Source organism: Pelobates fuscus, chromosome 6 (genome assembly GCF_036172605.1).
Source record: "Pelobates fuscus isolate aPelFus1 chromosome 6, aPelFus1.pri, whole genome shotgun sequence".
NCBI lineage: Eukaryota > Metazoa > Chordata > Amphibia > Anura > Pelobatidae > Pelobates > Pelobates fuscus.
Window position 1 is genome coordinate 20,252,422 of NC_086322.1, and position 25,060 is coordinate 20,277,481.

At 35.3% G+C, this 25,060-nt stretch overlaps 1 protein-coding gene across 1 annotated transcript in view; it reads left to right on the plus strand.

Moving 5' to 3' along the window:
- The first annotated feature begins 1,266 nt into the window (after window positions 1-1,266).
- ALMS1 (ALMS1 centrosome and basal body associated protein) overlaps window positions 1,267-25,060 on the plus strand; it is an 80,687-nt gene continuing 56,893 nt past the window's right edge. The window contains exon 1 of the mRNA XM_063457546.1: window positions 1,267-1,307. Within this exon, the coding sequence (XP_063313616.1) occupies window positions 1,275-1,307 (33 nt within the window). The 5' untranslated portion in view covers window positions 1,267-1,274. The remainder of the gene's footprint in view (window positions 1,308-25,060) is intronic.

Here is a 25,060-nt window from a genome sequence, read left to right on the forward strand (position 1 = left end):
GAGTTCCTGCTTAACCCTCAAAGCGATGTGTCGTCTCTTTCTTGGGGAAAGGGGACTGTATGCCGATTGCCAGGAGTGTAAGCTGTTCGTATTGCTTTTCCTGTTCGGCTGCTTGCAGGGTTCGTGTATCTGCTGTTCGAGAGTTGGTGAATACGTGCAGTTTGGAGTTCGTGAGATTGGTGCTTGCAGTAGCTGCTGGTCTATGGAAAAGGGGATTATCGCCTAAACTGGGTTTTATCCTCTTGTAAGTGAAACGGTCCGTTACAGTCTGTATGTGTGTATGTCTGTCTGCCTTTGAGTATGTGTGACAGAATGTCTATGTGTGAGTCTGTCAGTGTCCGTGTTTGTCAATATGTCTGTCAGTGTATGTGTGTTTCGGTATGTCCATCTGTCTGTGTGTATATGTGCCAGTATGTCTGTCAGTCTGTGTGTGTGAGTCCGTCAGTGTGGTTCAGTATATGTGTATGTGTGTATGTGTGTTTCAGTATGGCTGTCTGTGTCAGTACGTCTGTCAGAATGTGTCTCTGTATTGGTATGTTGTCCATTTGTGTGTGTCAGTGTTTTTATCTGTATATCGTCATGTGTGTCAGGTTGTGTATCTGTGTGTATGTATGTGTGTCGGTGTATCTATATGTAGTCAGTGTGTGTACCTTTGTATCTGCATGTATGTCAGTGTTTGTATCTGTGTCTATGTGTGTATCTATATGCGGTCAGTGTGTATCTGCATGTGTCAGGTAGTGTATTTGTGTGTATCTATATGTAGTCAGGGGGCCCAAGTAAATGCTTGCCCAGGGTCCAATCAAAATTAAAGACGGCCCTGATCATTGATAAGGTGATATTAAATTGATAAGGCGGTATTATCATTGATCATGTGGAACTAGAACGCTCTGATATGGACACCACGGGCGTACTGCACAGACATTCCTGGAGGTGGCGCGATCCAACTATAACGTTGTGACACCTGTAGATGGCGCTGTACTAGTGCTGCAGTTCCTCCGGTCTCCTGAGGTTGTCGCTGTAGTACCAAGTTCCCGCTCTGGGTTGGCGGGAGCGCGCGGTGAGTTCCCGCTCGGGGCTGGCGGGAGCGCGCTGTCGGTTACCAGGCTGCGTCCCTAGCAACAGTCCGGGACTGCGGCCTAGCAGGCGGGAGAGACCGGGCTCTGAGTACACGGAGAGACAGACAGACGGAGCCCGGGCTGTGAGTACAGAGACAGAGACAGACAGAGAGCCCGGGCTAGGAGTACAGAGACAGAGAGAGCCCGGGCTGTGACAGGATGGAGGGAGAGACACCAACTAACATCCCCCCTGTGAGTAACATACTGAATATACCGTGTAATATTATATTATATACAGACTGATATACTGTGTAATATTATATTATATACAGACTGATATACTGTGTAATATTATATTATATATACTGACTGATATACTGTGTAATATTATATTATATACTGACTGATATACTGTGTAATATTATATTATATATACTGACTGATATACTGTGTAATATTATATTATATACAGACTGATATACTGTGTAATATTATATTATATATACTGACTGATATACTGTGTAATATTACATTATATATACTGACTGATATACTGTGTAATATTATATTGATGTGGGATTATTTAAAAAACCTTATTGTATTTGTATTCAATTATTGCACTAACTCCATTCTAACCTTATACTGTGACAATCCTCCATTTTGTCCCCCTAACCTGACTTCTTCAATCCTCTATTTTGTCCTCATAACCTAACTTGTTTATTTTAAAATCACCTTACATGACAGAATTTCCCAGCACATCTAATACAATAGAACAAAGACTGTATTTTCTATAAAGATATGATTAACACAGGAATTGCTGACTTTTCCTTAGATTTGCAACAAAGTATAATTTGAAGGCCATGCGAACACAGTAGTAATGAAATGTTCTATTCATAAGAGACCTTGCACCTGGCCACGAGGCCTGAGATCACCGACCGTGTAAAATGACGCTCAAAACCCCTTGTCCCCCACCCGTGTCCAGAACAATCCCACCTCTTGGTGGGTGGACACGGGATTAACCACTTAGTCTTTTGAGCCAATTAATAATATTGATAGGTGGACACTAATCCCGACACTTGACAATTAATCCAATTAATGATGTTTATTTACTGATATTCTAATAAGCAATGATGACGTAAAATGTCTCTTAAAAGGACCTGCGTGTCCGCTTTTTAATCACTTGCCAATAAATTTTCTCGAAGTTATTTTAACCTGAACCTTGTGTGTCAGACTTAATTACTTCAGCGTATATACGCAATTTATTTTATTGATTTGGACAGGAACAGATAGACATTTAAACATTTTGGTTTACTGCAAAAAGTACCATAACAACTTGGCTGCCCAACGTGGGGCACCGGGCTATGTCTGGCCGGTGAGCCGTCCTAAGGAAGACGCTGTTGGACGGAGGAATCCAGGGGGAAGGAAGGGAGATTGATCACCTCCAGATACACGGTAGAGACTTCTGCAGAGCCACCGGTACGTTCCGGCCCCTTTGATTGACCCGTCCACGTGTCTGTGACTGCTTCCCGGGAGGACATCAAAGACAGGTAATATCTTGCCCGGTGTCTCGTTACTCATTTGTTTACCTGCATTTTAGTCTATCTGTTGCCTGGGTGTGTTTGAATTGTGTTTGAATTGTTTGCCTGTTTCCCCATTTTGAGATAAAGGGGGGGTGGACCTGCAGGGGATTTGCCTGGGGTTCTGTCTTGCTTGTTTTCCCCTTTTTGGGATAAAGGGGGGTGGACCTGAGGGGATTTGCCTGGGTCTTCTGTTTTGTCTGTTTATCTGTTTGTATTTTGCCCCTTTTGGGATAAAGGGGGGGTGGACCCGAGGGGATTTGCCTGGGTCTTCTGTTGCCTGTTTTACTCCTTTTAGGAACCACGGTGCCGTGGTTGTAGGGAAAAAGGGGGGTTGACCTGTGGATGCGTTCCTGGGGGTCTTCTTTGCCTGTTTACCTCTTTTAGGAGCCTCGTGGCTGTGGCTGTAAGGAAAAAGGGGATTGTTGGAACTGTGGATTTTGTGTAGACTCATAATTTCCTGTGATCCTTCTCGTGACACTCTGAGAGCTTAGCTAGCCTCATTGTGCACGTGGTAACCCACAGTTTCGAGTACTGGGGCTAGTGGAATTCCAATTTTGGTAACCACTGTCCCGAGTACCGAGGCTGGGGGGATTCCAGTTTTGGTAAACCTCAGCTTCGGCTGGGGGGGATTCCAGTTTTCTCTTGGTAACCGCCGCCCTGAGCGCTGGGGGCTGGTGGAATTCCAGTTTTTCTGTTTATTTGTGGTAGTGAGACTTGTAAGTGGGTTTTATAGGGGCACTACGGGGTTGAGGGAGGTGACTTTGGAGTAAGCACATGAGTAAAGGAAAGGAATTACTGTTGATTTCATTTGAACTGTGATGCATACACTGTATTTCAACTGTATTGTTGTCTTGTTTGTTTAATGAGGAGTCTCATGTACTCCTGTGTCTGTCTCTAAGGATTTTTCCTTGCCTTTCATCTTTTCTACACTTTCTATATTATTATACTATCCACTCCCATTCCTCTTAAAAGAGAAGTGATTGGTCACACACTTCTCACCTCGCTCCAATCCGTGTCTACCACCCCGGGTAGGCGGATTAAGTGACTAGTCTACGTTTTGGGAAGACGCACCTGAGAAAGTCCCAAGATTCTCGGGTGGCAGTCGAGCATTGTAGACGTTCTTGTTCAAATTTCCCTCTCTCTCTCTATATCTAGGACGCTGGTATAGGGGTAAAGGGACTATGGGACAGGATTTAGATAAGCCCAGCAAGGGCTGGTTAGCATGTGATTTGGTAGAGAACAGAGAGGGTGAAGAGATGGTTAAAGGTGTTGAAAAGATTGCAAAAGTATGTAAAATTGCTGTACCGACATGTGGGAGATTGCAACCAGAAAGTTGGCGCAAGTTACTAGCAGAAATGAAAGGCAAGCTTACAGATAATGGTTTATTAAAGACTGCTGAAGCATGGTACAGAGTAGCGAAGGCTATTCAGTTAGAAGGTTGGGTTGAGGAAGAAGTAAATCACAAAGGTGTAAAATTGTTTGTGTATCATAAAAATTGTGTTGCTGGGGTTTACCCTCAGCCAGCGCCCCAAAATGGCGCCCAGGGGATGTCCGTCCCCAAGGTTCAGTCAGCCATAGGTGATAGCCAGCTGACTATGTTCCCCACTCCCGATCCTCCCGAATCCCATCCCATCACCTCCCCTGTCTGCCCGGTCCTGAATTCTGATGGATCTTTCTTTACCCCTTCCCTTTCTCTAACGGTCCCATCATCCTCAGCCATCCCCACGCTTCCTTCCATGCCTAATCCTAACATCTCATCTGCCGCCTCCTCCCTGCAATCCCTCTCTATGGTTAATCCCCTTCCATCAGCACCCGTCCAGCTAACTACCCCTCCCTCCCATGCTACGAATCCTCTTTCTGCATCCATCCCTACTAATCCTGTCCTGTTTCCTCCGATAACCAGCTCCGCCCCAGTCCAATATCCTACCTCCTTAACCGTACCTGCCCACCCTACTCTTTTGCCCTCCCCTGCCTGGCCCTACCCCTTCCCATATCCCATGGCCCTGCCCTACCCCGGTTACCCTCCCTTTCCCCAAGCCACTCCCCAGGTTCCGGTCATGCCCAGTCCGGCCCAATCTACCCCGGAAGTGCCCATATCAAATATGGCCGCCGCTCCTTCCCTTAATCCTGAAGCAACTCCTTTCCCCGCCTCCAATATGGCGGCTCCCAGTTCAGCCCTGATGCCAGTAATTCCCGGCGACTACCTGTCCCCAGGTTACGACTCGCTAGCCACCCCTGCATCTGGGGCTCATTCCCAGCCACCGACCCTTTCACCTCACGCGGGACCTGCACCGCGTAGAAGAGTCAATATCATAGAATTCGATGATGACGAGATGGACAGGGTGTCCCATGTCTCATCGGAACTTGCTGCAGGAGCCCCATCTCATCGTTCTATCGATGATCCCTTCGGCCACAAGGGTCGGGGAGAACAGGCCCCTCCTAAATATGTAGCTTTTAACCCCACTCAAGCTAGTGCTCTGATGAAATCACTCCCGGACCCAGAAAAGCAGCCCATGCCCTTCTACCGAGGGATAGTTCAAATTCAAAAGACTTATTCAGCCGCATGGCGTGATCTATTGAGCATTTGTGCTATTAAAGCAGGGGATGCATATTGGCCAAGTATGGCCCGACACCTCAGTACAGATCAGCTCAACAGTGATGTTGATTACCCCTCTGGAGTAACTTTTTGCACCCAATTAAAAGAATGGGCTAAGGACAAACTTGCAGATCAGGCTGCTGGCCTTACTGATGTTATTCAAGATAAAGGAGAATCAGTGGAAAGGTTTCATGCAAGACTGTATCAAATGTTTACAGATTTGGGGTTTGATCTTACTGACAAAATTCATTCACAAATGCTGTCAGGTGCGTTTGTCCAAGGTGTTAAGGACTCTATACGCAAGGGAATCATTGCTGCACGCCCTGAATATAAGGTTGTTCCCCTGGACACCCTACTTTTAGTTGCTAGAGGTTTGGAATCCGCTCAGACCCCAAGAAGATCCACTTCAGCGCCTCTCATGGTATCCCGCTCCACCCCAGTCCCAAAAGGTACTAGACCGGAGGAGGGGGGACATTGTTTTAATTGTGGAGCCAAGGGGCACTTTAGAAGTGACTGCCCAGAACCTAAAAAGGAGCCAAGGGAGCCCAGAAAGCCCTCCAAACCTGCCCCAGCTCCCAAAGCCACCAAACAGGTTCCGATAATTGAGGAACCAGATGATTAGGAAATTGGCAAGCCTGTGTCTGCAACCCCTGTTATGGCAGTGTCTACAGGGGATAAGGGGGGGCCACTTGCCACAGTGACTTTGCCCATTGAAGGCCACCCTACCACATTTCTAGTTGACACAGGTGCAGCCCGTAGTGTTCTGCGAGAACAAGACCTGCCAGACCCATCCTTTCTGTCAAATATTGACGTCTCTTGTGTTGGAGTGGATGGCCAGCCAAGACATAGCCCTTTAACAACTCCATTACGAGTTGGCTCTAGCCTGCTTGCTCGCTTTGTGGTATCCTCCACATGCCCAATTAACCTATTAGGTGCTGATGTTCTTTCACGCCTGCAAGCATCCATCACCTTTACCCCGGATGGGCAGGTAGAAATGTCCACACCTCTATCTGAATCAGACACCTCAGCCTTGTGCTCCTTGCCTCTAATGCTGCATTTAGAAAAGCCCCGTGAGAAAGCAGCAGAATTAAGGTCCAATTTCCCAGAGGCATTAAAAACACAGGTGCCCGCCAAGTTATGGTCCTCAGGCCCAGAGGACATAGGTCACCTAAATGTTCCCCCTGTGGTGGTAAAGCTTATTCCAGGGGCTAAATTACCAAGAAAACCACAATATCCATTAAAACCAGCACAGGCTGCTGCCATTTCTACCCACATCAAGGCACTCTTGGAGAAGGGTGCCCTAGTGAAATGCAAATCTGAATGCAACACCCCATTATTCCCTGTGAAAAAGAAAACTCCAAAAGGTGAGCCAGAGAAGTACAGGATGGTTCAGGATCTCCGTGCTGTTAATGAAGCTACCGTCCTGGACACCCCTCTTGTACCAAATCCCCATACTCTGCTCTCTGGAGTCCCACCATCTGCAAAATTTTTCACAGTCATTGACCTAGCAAATGCCTTTTTCAGTGTTCCACTGGACCCATCCTGCCAATACCTGTTTGCTTTCACCCATGAGATGCAACAGTATACCTGGACTGTCATGCCCCAAGGGGCACAAAATTCACCAAGTCAGTTTGCAAAGGCCATGGCCACCATCCTTGACCCATGGCAAGCCGAGCACCCAGAAGTTGTTCTGCTTCAGTATGTGGATGATTTGCTGCTCTGTGGAGATGATATACCCACTACTGAAAAGTGCTCAATTAGCCTGCTTTGTTATTTGGCAGAACAAGGATGCAAGGCTTCCCTCATCAAACTACAGTTCTGCCAACCCTCAGTAATTTTCCTTGGACATTGCCTATCTCAAGGTACCAGACATCTTACCCGGGACCGGGTAAGAGCCGTTCTGGATATTCCAACTCCAAGAACTTCAAAATCTCTCCATGCCTTCCTAGGCCTTATTTCCTACTGCAGAGCATGGATCCCAGAGGCCTCCCTGCTCATGCAACCTCTCTATGACGCACTTAAGTCTGACCCTTTCTGTTTAACTAATGAAGCAATAGACAATTTCAATGCTCTAAAACGTGCCATTGCTTCTGCTCCTGCCTTGGGCCTGCCTGATTACTCCAAACCTTTCAAATTATTTGTCTCTGAAAGACAAGGCCATGCAACAGGAGTTCTCACCCAAACTAATGACTTAAGAGGCCGCCAAAGGCCTATTGGATATTTCTCATGTCAACTGGACATTGTGGCCAGAGGGACCCCTTCCTGTCTCAGGGCTGTTTTTGCTGCAAGAGAGCTCATAGAAAGAACCTCAGACCTGGTCCTTGGCCACCCTCTGGTTGTTTTGGCCCCTCATGACATCTCTGCCATCATCAACCAAGTCCAGCTCAAGCACGTGTCTCCTGCCAGACACCTACGCCTACAGTGTCATCTTCTTCTACCTGACAACATTTCCATTCAAAGATGTCAAGTTCTTAATCCATCCACTCTTCTTCCACTCCCTGAGGGGGGTATCTATTATGGATTTGTCACAGATGAAACCTACATTTACCTGCTTTGTGGATGTATCAAGAAAGTCATGCATCCACATTTGACATTTTATGAAGATGAAAAGCCTCTCTGTGAAGGCCCAGATTACGCCTTCTGTACCATGTGGTACAAACCAAACATTACTCCCGAACCTTGCTATGAAGATGAGCTTTACCACTGGACTGATGTGAAGCTCACTGCTCAAGATTTCTATTGTGACTCTGAAGGCAATAGCATGGTCTTGGTCCAACTACCTCAACAACTTATCTACCTCTACCGCCATTGGGATACTGCTATCCCACATATTCCTGTTACCAAATTGAAGACAAGGTCATGGAATGACCTTGGGCCCATGGCAAAGCTATGGGCCACCATGGATGAAGAACAGCTACAGGAAAATGGTATCGTCAAATACCCAACAACTGACCTTCTGGAAGCATGGCCGCGCCACTTCCTAGAAAAGGAATTCCAAGATCTGGTCATAGTGAATGATTATGACCCCGAAACACCTCATGACTGTTTTGAACAGATGAAAATGGAGACAGTACACCTACCAACTGTGCATGAGAATCCATTACAAGATCCAGATTTTACCCTGTTTGTGGACGGCTCAAGATATGCTGATGAAGAAGGAAGATATCATACAGGATATGCCGTAACCACAACAGACGAAGTTATCAAATCATCATCCTTACCGCCAGCAATGTCTGCGCAAGAAGCTGAATTACAGGCTCTGACTTCAGCATGCAAAATTTCCGAAGGAAAACGTGCCAACATCTATACAGATTCAAGGTATGCTCTAGGCGTGGCACATGACTTCGGCCTCATCTGGAAGACAAGAGGATTTCTTACCACCGCCGGTACGCCAGTCAAGCATAGTACTGCAATCAAGGAACTAATGGATGCCCTCCTACTCCCTAAAGAAGTGGCCGTTTTGAAGGTAAAGGCCCATGGGAAATTGGATACAGATGAAGCAAAGGGCAACCATTTGGCTGATCAGGCTGCTAAGCTAGCAGCCAGGGATTTGCAGGAAGTGGATGAAGACGTGTCCGGACAAGAAGAAGAAGAAGTCCCTATTTTTACTCTGCAAACTCTTCCTACTGATTTGCGAATTTTGCGAGAACAGCAAGCTGTAGTCACTCCTGAAGAAATCCAGAAATGGAAAAAGAAAGGAGCCGTCCAAAAGGATGGAGTATATTACAACAACTTCAAATTCTGTCTCCCCAAAAACTTATATCCAGCAGTGGTCCAATGGGCACATGGGCCTGCACACTTGTCAAAGGAATTAATGGCCGCCCTCATACAGAAGTATTATGAAGCACCCGGAATCACAACATTGATCAGCAGCTTCTGTAAGGCCTGTGTCATTTGTGCAAAATGCAATCCAGGAAGACCAATCAAGGTGCCTGCAAAACACCTGGCAAAGCCCATGTACCCCTTCCAGCGAATCCAAATTGACCACATCCAAATGCCCAAGAGTGGGCCCCATGAATATGCACTAGTCATAGTGGACATGTTCTCAGGATGGCCAGAGGCCTACCCAGTGGCCAATATCACTGCAAAAACAACCGCAAGACGCCTACTTACAGAAATAGTATGTAGGTTTGGACTCCCAGAAGTCATTGAAAGTGATCAAGGCCCAGCCTTTACAGCAACAGTGACTAAAGAAATTTGGACTGCTCTAGGGGTGACCCTAGCCTTCCACACCCCTTACCACCCACAAAGTAGTGGTAAAGTAGAGCGCATGAATGGCACTCTAAAAGCCAGAATGTTAAAAATGTCACAAGAAACAAAGATGCCCTGGCCAGAAAGCCTGTCAATAGCTTTATTCAGTGTTAGGCACACACCTAGAGGGAAGCATTCACTGTCCCCATATGAGATTCTATTTGGGACAGCACCCAGACTAGGTTGTTATTATCCGCAGCAGTTACAGCTCCAATCAGATGTTTTAGTAGATTATGTAACTGAACTTGCAAGTGCCTTAAACAAAATACATGCCCAAGTTTTCTCTTCAATTCCAGATCCCGAATTGGATACAGGTGCTCATAACCTGCTCCCCGGAGATTGGGTTCTGGTCAAGAAGTTTGTGCGGAAAAATACCCTGGAACCAAGATTTGACGGTCCATTCCAAGTTCTCCTGATTACCGCAACTTCCGTCAAACTGGCCGGTAGGCCAAATTGGATCCACGCTTCCCACTGCAAGAAATCTCCTGCCCCAGAGGAAGCAGATACCGCACAAGCATGTACCTCTGGCACATCTTCTCCTTAATCAGCCTCATAAAGGCCCAACAAGTAGCCATCACCAAAGATATTAGTGGGTATACCTTCTGGTACAATTCATCATGCACCCATGTGGCTACTTACACCTTTGACTATTGTGATATTGTAGAATGCCCGTTCCCCACATCACAAATCCAGAGTATTTACAGAGATATCCCTCATTCAAAAGATCCATATGTTTGTGTAGTTGACAAGCAATGGGGGCACAATTGTAATCATTGGGGGGCGGCGGGATGGAATGCCGGGCCTGCCTGGGGTTACAAGCCAAAAAGTGCCTTATCTAAAGTAGATGATCAAGGTAGATCCCTTCTCCAGAGAATGACTTTAAGAAAGCCTGGGGGGGGTACACCAATGAAATTAATCCGGGGGGGTACACCAATGAAATTAATCCTTAACATTGAGCATCCAAGCCCAACGGATGCAGACCAGTATGTGATGGGAATGTATTGGAAAAAGGGTTCCTACCGTAAATTAGGGCATTTCTTCTTAAAAGATATGTGCAACTCTTCTGAGTGGCAAGGGGCCACCCACATGGTCCCTAACCCATTAAAACCTCACATCCAGACCTTTCAAGACATGATGGCCATTGCTAACCCCACCTTTGAAGATACCATGGCCGCTGAAACAGGTTTTAATGATGTAAATCTATGGTTAGAATGGATGAAATATAATGCTAATAAGCATAATAAGACTGCATGTTATGTGTGTGGTGGTGCCCGGCCTCACCTGGGTACCGTACCTCTAATCCTGCCAGTAGATATAGAGGAATGTGTTTTAAGCCTTTTTGCCTATCACTATGATTTTAACAGGTCCATATGTAGTGCATGGACAAAGGAGTATCCTCTCCTAACCAAGGATGTCAAACCCCCAGACGGTATTACCGTGTATAAAGGTAATTACACTTGTTATGCTAATTATGATGGAATTGGTAGATTCTTGGGTAACTTCTCTAAGGGATATTGTGCTACCTACAGGAGTGTCTCTATGGACTTGTTGCAGTTTCACACCAGGTCATTAGGGGATATCTACTGGTTGTGTGGGGATTTACAGCTGAGATCCAGAATGGACAAGGAGTGGTGGGGGGAGTGTACTTTGGCTAAAGCTATTATGCCTATACATATTATCTCTGACACACACCTCGTCACCCATGAGTCCAGGCACACTAAGGTTAAGCGTGACGCCCCAGTAAAAGGAAGTTTTGATCCTCATGTCTATATTGATGCCATTGGGGTGCCTAGGGGGGTGCCCAATGAATTTAAAGCAAGAGATGAAGTTGCTGCAGGATTTGAATCACTTTTTGCCATAGTTACCACAAACAAGAATTTAAATTGGATAAATTACATTTATTATAATCAACAGCGTTTTGTTAATTATACCAGAGACGCCCTCCAGGGATTGGCCGAACAATTGCAGGCCACATCCCAAATGGCTTTCCAGAATAGAATGGCCCTAGATATGATCTTAGCCGAAAAAGGAGGAGTTTGTAAAATTTTGCCCGACACCTTGACATGTTGTACCTATATCCCAGAAAACACAGGCCCTAATGGTAAAGTTACATTAGCCATAGAGAAATTAAATGACCTGTCTATAGAGTTGAAAAGGAATTCTGGGATACAAGATCCCTGGGAAAGATGGTTTGGTTGGATGACAGGATGGCAAAAGGCTTTAATGCATATTGGTATGGCTATACTAATTTTTCTTTTTCTCTTTGCTCTTCTCTTTTGTTGTATTCTCCCATGTCTGAGAAAATCCCTCCTGAAGACTGTTGACCAAGCGGCACCCACTTTCGCCCATCTTGAAGTTGATGACCAAGATTTCCAAGACATCAACTCACCCTGTCTGCCGCTGCAAACAATCCCTTTTGTTGATAAAGTGCAGGAATTCTAGGAAGGGACTAGCTCAGGGACAGCATCTGTCAGTGAATGGTAAAGGCCCCATGTGGAGAAGTGGTGGGTTAGCTGCCATGGGATACCCTTGGGTGTGAAGTGTTCGAGAGCCATACTGACGGATGAGTTAGCCTATTAGGGTCAGATCTAGGGACAGCCTTGCACTTTGCATTAACACCTAGCTAGCGGCCACGGGGTTTCTGTGCCTTTGGGTTAACACGTCTTCCTGGTACTAACTTAATAAAGTTTTATCTCTTAGAATCTAACATTTCATAGGGGGGACTGATGTGGGATTATTTAAAAAACCTTATTGTATTTGTATTCAATTATTGCACTAACTCCATTCTAACCTTATACTGTGACAATCCTCCATTTTGTCCCCCTAACCTGACTTCTTCAATCCTCTATTTTGTCCTCATAACCTAACTTGTTTATTTTAAAATCACCTTACATGACAGAATTTCCCAGCACATCTAATACAATAGAACAAAGACTGTATTTTCTATAAAGATATGATTAACACAGGAATTGCTGACTTTTCCTTAGATTTGCAACAAAGTATAATTTGAAGGCCATGCGAACACAGTAGTAATGAAATGTTCTATTCATAAGAGACCTTGCACCTGGCCACGAGGCCTGAGATCACCGACCGTGTAAAATGACGCTCAAAACCCCTTGTCCCCCACCCGTGTCCAGAACAATCCCACCTCTTGGTGGGTGGACACGGGATTAACCACTTAGTCTTTTGAGCCAATTAATAATATTGATAGGTGGACACTAATCCCGACACTTGACAATTAATCCAATTAATGATGTTTATTTACTGATATTCTAATAAGCAATGATGACGTAAAATGTCTCTTAAAAGGACCTGCGTGTCCGCTTTTTAATCACTTGCCAATAAATTTTCTCGAAGTTATTTTAACCTGAACCTTGTGTGTCAGACTTAATTACTTCAGCGTATATACGCAATTTATTTTATTGATTTGGACAGGAACAGATAGACATTTAAACATTTTGGTTTACTGCAAAAAGTACCATAACAATATTATATATACTGACTGATATACTGTGTAATATTATATTATATATACTGACTGATATACTGTGTAATATTATATTATATATACTGACTGATATACTGTGTAATATTATATTATATATACTGACTGATATACTGTGTAATATTATATTATATATACTGACTGATATACTGTGTAATATTATATTATATACAGACTGATATACTGTGTAATATTATATTATATACAGACTGATATACTGTGTAATATTATATTATATACTGACTGATATACTGTGTAATATTATATTATATACTGACTGATATACTGTGTAATATTATATTATATATACTGACTGATATACTGTGTAATATTATATTATATATACTGACTGATATACTGTGTAATATTATATTATATACAGACTGATATACTGTGTAATATTATATTATATACAGACTGATATACTGTGTAATATTATATTATATACTGACTGATATACTGTGTAATATTATATTATATACTGACTGATATACTGTGTAATATTATATTATATATACTGACTGATATACTGTGTAATATTATATTATATACTGACTGGTATACTGTGTAATATTATATTATATATACTGACTGATATACTGTGTAATATTATATTATATACTAACTGATATACTGTGTAATATTATATTATATACTGACTGATATACTGTGTAATATTATATTATATACTAACTGATATACTGTGTAATATTATATACTGACTGATATACTGTGTAATATTATATTATATACTGACTGATATACTGTGTAATATTATATTATATATTGACTGATATACTGTGTAATATTATATAATATACTGACTGATATACTGTGTAATATTATATTATATACAGACTGATATACTGTGAAATATTATATACTGACTGATATACTGTGTAATATTATATTATATATACTGATATACTCTGTAATATTATATTATATACAGACTGATATACTGTGTAATATTATATTATATACAGACTGATATAATGTGTAATATTATATTATATACAGACTGATATAATGTGTAATATTATATTATATACTGACTGATATACTGTGTAATATTATATTATATATACTGACTGATATACTGTGTAATATTATATTATATACTGACTGGTATACTGTGTAATATTATATTATATATACTGACTGATATACTGTGTAATATTATATTATATACTAACTGATATACTGTGTAATATTATATTATATACTGACTGATATACTGTGTAATATTATATTATATACTAACTGATATACTGTGTAATATTATATACTGACTGATATACTGTGTAATATTATATAATATACTGACTGATATACTGTGTAATATTATATTATATACAGACTGATATACTGTGAAATATTATATACTGACTGATATACTGTGTAATATTATATTATATACTAACTGATATACTGTGTAATATTATATACTGACTGATATACTGTGTAATATTATATTATATACTGACTGATATACTGTGTAATATTATATTATATATTGACTGATATACTGTGTAATATATTATATACAGACTGATATACTGTGTAATATTATATTATATACAGACTGATATACTGTGTAATATTATATTATATACTGACTGATATACTGTGTAATATTATATTATATACTGACTGATATACTGTGTAATATTATATTATATACAGACTGATATACTGTGTAATATTATATTATATATACTGACTGATATACTGTGTAATATTATATAATATACTGACTGATATACTGTGTAATATTATATTATATATACTGACTGATATACTGTGTAATATTATATTATATATACTGACTGATATACTGTGTAATATTATATTATATATACTGACTGATATACTGTGTAATATTATATAATATACTGACTGATATACTGTGTAATATTATATTATATACTGACTGATATACTGTGTAATATTATATAATATACTGACTGATATACTGTGTAATATTATATTATATACTGACTGATATACTGTGTAATATTATATAATATACTGACTGATATACTGTGTAATATTATATAATATACTGACTGATATACTGTGTAATATTATATAATATACTGACTGATATACTGTGTAATATTATATTATATACTGATATACTGTGTAATATTATATTATATACTGACTGATATACTGTGTAATATTATATTATATACAGACTGATATACTGTGTAATATTATATACTGACATACTGTGTAATATTATATAATATACTGACTGATATACTGTGTAATATTATATTATATACTGACTGATATACTGTGTAATATTATATAATATACTGACTGATATACTGTGTAATATTATATTATATATACTGACTGATATACTGTGTAATATTATATTATATATACTGACTGATATACTGTGTAATATTATATAATATACTGACTGATATACTGTGTAATATTATATTATATACTGACTGATATACTGTGTAATATTATATAATATACTGACTGATATACTGTGTAATATTATATTATATACTGACTGATATACTGTGTAATATTATATAATATACTGACTGATATACTGTGTAATATTATATACTGACTGATATACTGTGTAATATTATATTATATACTGATATACTGTGTAATATTATATACTGACTGATATACTGTGTAATATTATATTATATACAGACTGATATACTGTGTAATATTATATTATATACTGACTGATATACTGTGTAATATTATATACTGACTGATATACTGTGTAATATTATATTATATACTGACTGATATACTGTGTAATATTATATTATATACTGACTGATATACTGTGTAATATTATATTATATACTGACTGATATACTGTGTAATATTATATTATATACTGTGTAATATTATATTATATACTGACTGATATACTGTGTAATATTATATTATATACTGACTGATATACTGTGTAATATTATATACTGACTGATATACTGTGTAATATTATATTATATACTGACTGATATACTGTGTAATATTATATTATATACTGACTGATATACTGTGTAATATTATATTATATACTGACTGATATACTGTGTAATATTATATTATATACTGTGTAATATTATATTCTATACAGACTGATATATACTGTGTAATATTATATTATATACTGTGTAATATTATATTATATACAGACTGATATACTGTGTAATATTATATTCTATACAGACTGATATACTGTGTAATATTATATTCTATACAGACTGATATACTGTGTAATATTATATTCTATACAGACTGATATACTGTGTAATATTATATTATATACAGACTGATATACTGTGTAATATTATATTATATACTGACTGATATACTGTGTAATATTATATTATATACTGACTGATATACTGTGTAATATTATATTATATACAGACTGATATACTGTGTAATATTATATTATATACAGACTGATATACTGTGTAATAATATATTATATACAGACTGATATACTGTGTAATATTATATTATATACAGACTGATATACTGTGTAATATTATATTATATACAGACTGATATACTGTGTAATATTATATTATATACTGACTGATATACTGTGTAATATTATATTATATACAGACTGATATACTGTGTAATATTATATTATATACAGACTGATATACTGTGTGATATTATATTATATACAGACTGATATACTGTGTAATATTATATTATATACTGACTGATATACTGTGTAATATTATATTATATACAGACTGATATACTGTGTAATATTATATTATATACAGACTGATATACTGTGTAATATTATATTATATACAGACTGATATACTGTGTGATATTATATTATATACAGACTGATATACTGTGTAATATTATATAATATACTGACTGATATACTGTGTAATATTATATTATATACAGACTGATATACTGTGTAATATTATATAATATACTGACTGATATACTGTGTAATATTATATTATATACTGACTGATATACTGTGTAATATTATATAATATACTGACTGATATACTGTGTAATATTATATTATATACTGACTGATATACTGTGTAATATTATATTATATACTGACTGATATACTGTGTAATATTATATTATATACTGACTGATATACTGTGTAATATTATATTATATACTGACTGATATACTGTGTAATATTATATTATATACAGACTGATATACTGTGTAATATTATATTATATACTAACTGATATACTGTGTAATATTATATTATATACTGATATACTGTGTAATATTATATTATATACAGACTGATATACTGTGTAATATTATATTATATACTGACTGATATACTGTGTAATATTATATTATATACAGACTGATATACTGTGTAATATTATATTATATACTGACTGATATACTGTGTAATATTATATTATATACAGACTGATACACTGTGTAATATTATATTATATACTGACTGATATACTGTGTAATATTATATTATATACAGACTGATACACTGTGTAATATTATATTATATACAGACTGATATACTGTGTAATATTATATTATATATACTGTGTAATATTATATTATATACTGACTGATATACTGTGTAATATTATATTATATATACTGATATACTGTGTAATATTATATTATATACAGACTGATATACTGTGTAATATTATATACTGACTGATATACTGTGTAATATTATATTATATACTGACTGATATACTGTGTAATAATATATTATATACTGACTGATATACTGTGTAATATTATATTATATACTGACTGATATACTGTGTAATATTATATTATATACAGACTGATATACTGTGTAATATTATATTATATACAGACTGATACACTGTGTAATATTATATTATATACTGATATACTGTGTAATATTATATTATATACAGACTGATACACTGTGTAATATTATATTATATACTGATATACTGTGTAATATTATATTATATACAGACTGATATACTGTGTAATATTATATTATATACAGACTGATATACTGTGTAATATTATATACAGACTGATATACTGTGTAATATTATATACAGACTGATATACTGTGTATTATATTATATACAGATTGATATACTGTGTAATATTATATTATATACTGACTGATATACTGTGTAATATTATATTATATACAGACTGATATACTGTGTAATATTATATTATATACAGACTGATATACTGTGTAATATTATATAATATATATACTGTGTATTATATAATATATACTGATATACTGTGTAATATTATATTATATATATACTGTGTATTATATAATATATACTGATATACTGTGTAATATTATATTATATATATATATATACACTGATATACTGTGTAATATTATTATATACAGACTGATATACTGTGTAATATTATATTATATATACTGATATACTGTGTAATATTATATTATATACTGACTGATATACTGTGTAATATTATATTATATATACTGATATACTGTGTAATATTATATTATATACAGACTGATATACTGTGTAATATTATATTATATTATATACAGACTGATATACTGTGTAATATTATATTATATACAGACTGATATACTGTGTAATATTATATTATATACTGACTGATATACTGTGTAATATTATATTATATATACTGATATACTGTAATATTATATTATATACTGACTGATATACTCTGTAATATTATATTATATACAGACTGATATACTCTGTAATATTATATTATATACAGACTGATATACTGTAATATTATATACAGACTGATATACTGTGTAATATTATATTATATACTGACTGATATACTGTGTAATATTATATTATATATACTGAGTAATATTATATTATATACAGACTGATATACTGTGTAATATTATATTATATACAGACTGATATACTGTGTAATATTATATTATATACTGATATACTGTGTAATATTATATTATATACAGACTGATATACTGTGTAATATTATATTATATACAGACTGATATACTGTGTAATATTATATTATATACTGACTGATATACTGTGTAATATTATATTATATACAGACTGATATACTGTGTAATATTATATTATATACTGACTGATATACTGTGTAATATTATATAATATACTGACTGATATACTGTGTAATATTATATTATATATACTGATATACTGTGTAATATTATATTATATACAGACTGATATACTGTGTAATATTATATTATATATACTGATATACTGTGTAATATTATATTATATACAGACTGATATACTGTGTAATATTATATACTGACTGATATACTGTGTAATATTATTTTATATACTGACTGATATACTGTGTAATATTATATTATATACAGACTGATATACTGTGTAATATTATATTATATATACTGATATACTGTGTAATATTATATTATATACAGACTGATATACTGTGTAATATTATATTATATACAGACTGATATACTGTGTAATATTATATTATATACTGACTGATATACTGTGTAATATTACATTATATACTGTGTAATATTATATTATATACAGACTGATATACTGTGTAATATTATATTATATACTGACTGATATACTGTGTAATATTATATAATATACTGACTGATATACTGTGTAATATTATATTATATATACTGATATACTGTGTAATATTATATTAAATACAGACTGATATACTGTGTAATATTATATTATATATACTGATATACTGTGTAATATTATATTATATACAGACTGATATACTGTGTAATATTATATACTGACTGATATACTGTGTAATATTATTTTATATACTGACTGATATACTGTGTAATATTATATTATATACAGACTGATATACTGTGTAATATTATATTATATATACTGATATACTGTGTAATATTATATTATATACAGACTGATATACTGTGTAATATTATATTATATACAGACTGATATACTGTGTAATATTATATTATATACTGACTGATATACTGTGTAATATTATATTATATACTGACTGATATACTGTGTAATATTACATTATATACTGATATACTGTGTAATATTATATTATATACAGACTGATATACTGTGTAATATTATATTATATACTGACTGATATACTGTGTAATATTATATACAGACTGATATACTGTGTAATATTATATTATATACAGATTGATATACTGTGTAATATTATATTATATACTGACTGATATACTGTGTAATATTATATTATATACAGACTGATATACTGTGTAATATTATATAATATATATATATACTGTGTATTATATAATATATACTGATATACTGTGTAATATTATATTATATATATATATATATACTGATATACTGTGTAATATTATATTATATATACTGATATACTGTGTAATATTATATTATATACAGACTGATATACTGTGTAATATTATATACTGACTGATATACTGTGTAATATTATATTATATATACTGTGTAATATTATATTATATACAGACTGATATACTGTGTAATATATTATATACAGACTGATATACTGTGTAATATTATATTATATACAGACTGATATACTGTAATATTATATTATATACAGACTGATATACTGTGTAATATTATATTATATACTGACTGATATACTGTGTAATATTATATTATATATACTGTGTAATATTATATTATATACTGTGTAATATTATATTATATACAGACTGATATACTGTGTAATATTATATTATATATACTGATATACTGTGTAATATTATATTATATACTGACTGATATACTGTGTAATATTATATTATATATACTGATATACTGTGTAATATTATATTATATACAGACTGATATACTGTGTAATATTATATTATATTATATACAGACTGATATACTGTGTAATATTATATTATATACAGACTGATATACTGTGTAATATTATATTATATACTGACTGATATACTGTGTAATATTATATTATATATACTGATATACTGTGTAATATTATATTATATACAGACTGATATACTGTAATATTATATTATATACTGACTGATATACTCTGTAATATTATATTATATACAGACTGATATACTCTGTAATATTATATTATATACAGACTGATATACTGTAATATTATATACAGACTGATATACTGTGTAATATTATATTATATACTGACTGATATACTGTGTAATATTATATTATATATACTGAGTAATATTATATTATATACAGACTGATATACTGTGTAATATTATATTATATACAGACTGATATACTGTGTAATATTATATTATATACTGATATACTGTGTAATATTATATTATATACAGACTGATATACTGTGTAATATTATATTATATACAGACTGATATACTGTGTAATATTATATTATATACTGACTGATATACTGTGTAATATTATATTATATACTGACTGATATACTGTGTAATATTATATAATATACTGACTGATATACTGTGTAATATTATATTATATATACTGATATACTGTGTAATATTATATTATATACAGACTGATATACTGTGTAATATTATATTATATATACTGATATACTGTGTAATATTATATTATATACAGACTGATATACTGTGTAATATTATATACTGACTGATATACTGTGTAATATTATTTTATATACTGACTGATATACTGTGTAATATTATATTATATACAGACTGATATACTGTGTAATATTATATTATATATACTGATATACTGTGTAATATTATATTATATACAGACTGATATACTGTGTAATATTATATTATATACAGACTGATATACTGTGTAATATTATATTATATACTGACTGATATACTGTGTAATATTACATTATATACTGATATACTGTGTAATATTATATTATATACAGACTGATATACTGTGTAATATTATATTATATACTGACTGATATACTGTGTAATATTATATAATATACTGACTGATATACTGTGTAATATTATATTATATATACTGATATACTGTGTAATATTATATTAAATACAGACTGATATACTGTGTAATATTATATTATATATACTGATATACTGTGTAATATTATATTATATACAGACTGATATACTGTGTAATATTATATACTGACTGATATACTGTGTAATATTATTTTATATACTGACTGATATACTGTGTAATATTATATTATATACAGACTGATATACTGTGTAATATTATATTATATATACTGATATACTGTGTAATATTATATTATATATATATACTGATATACTGTGTAATATTATATTATATATATACTGATACACTGTGTAATATTATATACAGACTGATACACTGTGTAATATTATATTATATATATACACTGATATACTGTGTAATATTATATAATATATATACTGATATACTGTGTATTATATAATATATACTGATACACTGTGTAATATTATATTATATATATATACTGATATACTGTGTAATATATATATATATATATATATACACACACACACACACACACCATCTTCGTGTACAGGCTCTGGGTAGCCATGGTCATTTACTAAACTTTGAATTGCCGTGGATTTCATATATCAAGCCATAATGGCCAAGTCTTAGCTATTTTGTCCTAAATCGGATGTTGCACTGCAGAATCTTTTTCACCATGCTTGACAGACTGGCTAAACTGTACAAGTGTGATCTGTGTAGAGCTCACTACATTGTTTTGTTCTCCTTGTAGACACAGTGTTAAAGACCCAGCTTGGATTTTGTTTCCTAGGTTTCCAGGTTGAGCAGGTTCTCACATGGCTTGCAGTACTAATTAATCCCTGTAGATTATAAAGCGGGCCCTCTGTTTGGGATCCACATCAGATCAATACACCTGACCATGTGTCTGTAATAAAACACACTACATATCAGGACTCTCCTTGCACATGTTCAGTTTGCAGTTATTTCACTTGTGCGATTTTTGCCAGAAGGCCCGCTGAATAGAAGCTTTCTTGATTATCCATCCTTGTACAATTGATGTCCTCTCTCTTTCTGAAGAAGTTTTGTGATCTCCCGATGGTAGCTGTTCATTGTGTTAGGCTGGCAAAATGAATATATATTTATTGAAATGTTTAAACCTGTGGTTAAATTGTATGTATGGGATGGGAAGAAGTAGCCGACCTCCTCTGTTCTAAGTGAAACCCGCCAACAACTAGAATACATCTATCTGTCCATTACCCGGAGCTAAGCAGCAGACTAGTGCATTGGTAGACCAGTCTACCAGTTTTAAGACAAACTGCATAATACAATATGTTTGATTACACCATAAGCATGTATCCGTACTCTGTGCCGCACTATGGGTCAGACATGTCTTTACGCCTCACATACTAGGAACTTTTCTATCAAGGTACTACACACTGAGAACTTGTAATGCCTTATTAGGCCAATGTGTGTTGTGTAAATAGAGTACACCATAAAATATAGTGTGGGTATTCAGGAGCTTAAATATAGAAGGGATAAAATACAGATAATTGGTTCACAGATAAAACAATCCAAAGTAATATAAAAGTCCTTGGTGAAATAACCATAGCATAAATAGAAAAGTCCTATGTGGAGTACCTATAGAATAAGTGCTTGTGAAAACAACACAGGGCTGATGGTACTTATGTCAGATAAAATACGGTATATAAAAGATAATTATGATATGTAACAGAGCATATCAGTATAAGGAACTAATTGCAATAGTGCCATATGAGTAATCCATGACCTTGACCATAATTGACCCCCCCTGCCATTGCGGCTGTCACAGCAGCTGTCACAATAGTTTACCATTACGTGTAGTTAAGAAAGTCCACCCTATGTGTAGGTCTGCCATGGCTTGGTTGTCTAGGGACAGCCCCTGATCATCATGCGGGAGTGTGGAAAAAGCAAAGTGGTCTGAGATGAAAGCGCGGCCTGCGGTATGATGCGCATGGCAAAATGTAAAGAACCTGGTAGGGATTGTAGTTCCATGCGGTTGCAAGTACCAAGCAGGAGGTGGTAATTGGTGTTGTTGCGATTGTTCCTATTTCTCTCGTGGTAACTTGTTGGCATGGATGCAGAGTCAAGTTGTATGCCCAGGAATGTAATGATAGTGTCTGGGTTTTCTGTGACCTTAGGGTATACTGGGACACCCAAGTGTTCAGACATACTAATGGCTTCCTTGAAGCTTCTAGATGGAAAGGCGTTCCCTTTGACCAACAAGAAATCATCTCGGGAATGTATGACTGTGGGGCATCTGGATATGTTTAACCACAACCAGCAAAGAGTTCAACGAATATATTGAAGATTGTGGGCTGCTCTTGACCTGAAAGTTAAGTGGGAGAAGAAATATTAACTGCTGCCCATAAATGTCCTGTAAGTGCCAGTGTAGGGTGGATGGTGGCAGTCTGATAGCTGTAATGGTATGAACAATGGTGGCATACTGTAATGAAAACTCCTCGGAGGGTATGAGGGAGTTGAGACTTGGGGTAGCCGAGGCGTGAGGTGCAAATACGTCTATGATCACTTACAGTGTGGGTGAAGATTTCCTTTGACAATCCCAATGGGATTGCGTCACGCTGTAAATGGTGTAGATCGGAGAGGCCCAGGTAGAAATCTTTCTGCCATTTCTTGGGCCATGAGTGTATTGCTAGCTGTTGGATGCTGCTGTGATGACTGCAAGTTAGGGCATTCTAGATTCCCTCAAAAGTATATGGCAATACCTGTCCGGAAGGCCTTTAAAATCAGATTAGGAAATCAACTAAATGTCTGGAAGGGTGATGAGTTAGAAAGTACTGGAAAGGCATAATGTTTACAGAAATGAAGTAAGGTTCAGGGTACATTTATTGGGACACATGGTTTTTGCATGTGCCCTGACATATTGAGAACATGTCTGCATGCACTGAAACTACATGTGCCAACATGGAAATTGATGCAAATCTGGGATTTGCCACAGATAATGAGACAAACCCAATTTGTCTCTGGTTAAAAAAAAAAAAAAAAAGTGATCGTCCGCTGTGTTGGGACAAAATTGTCGTGTG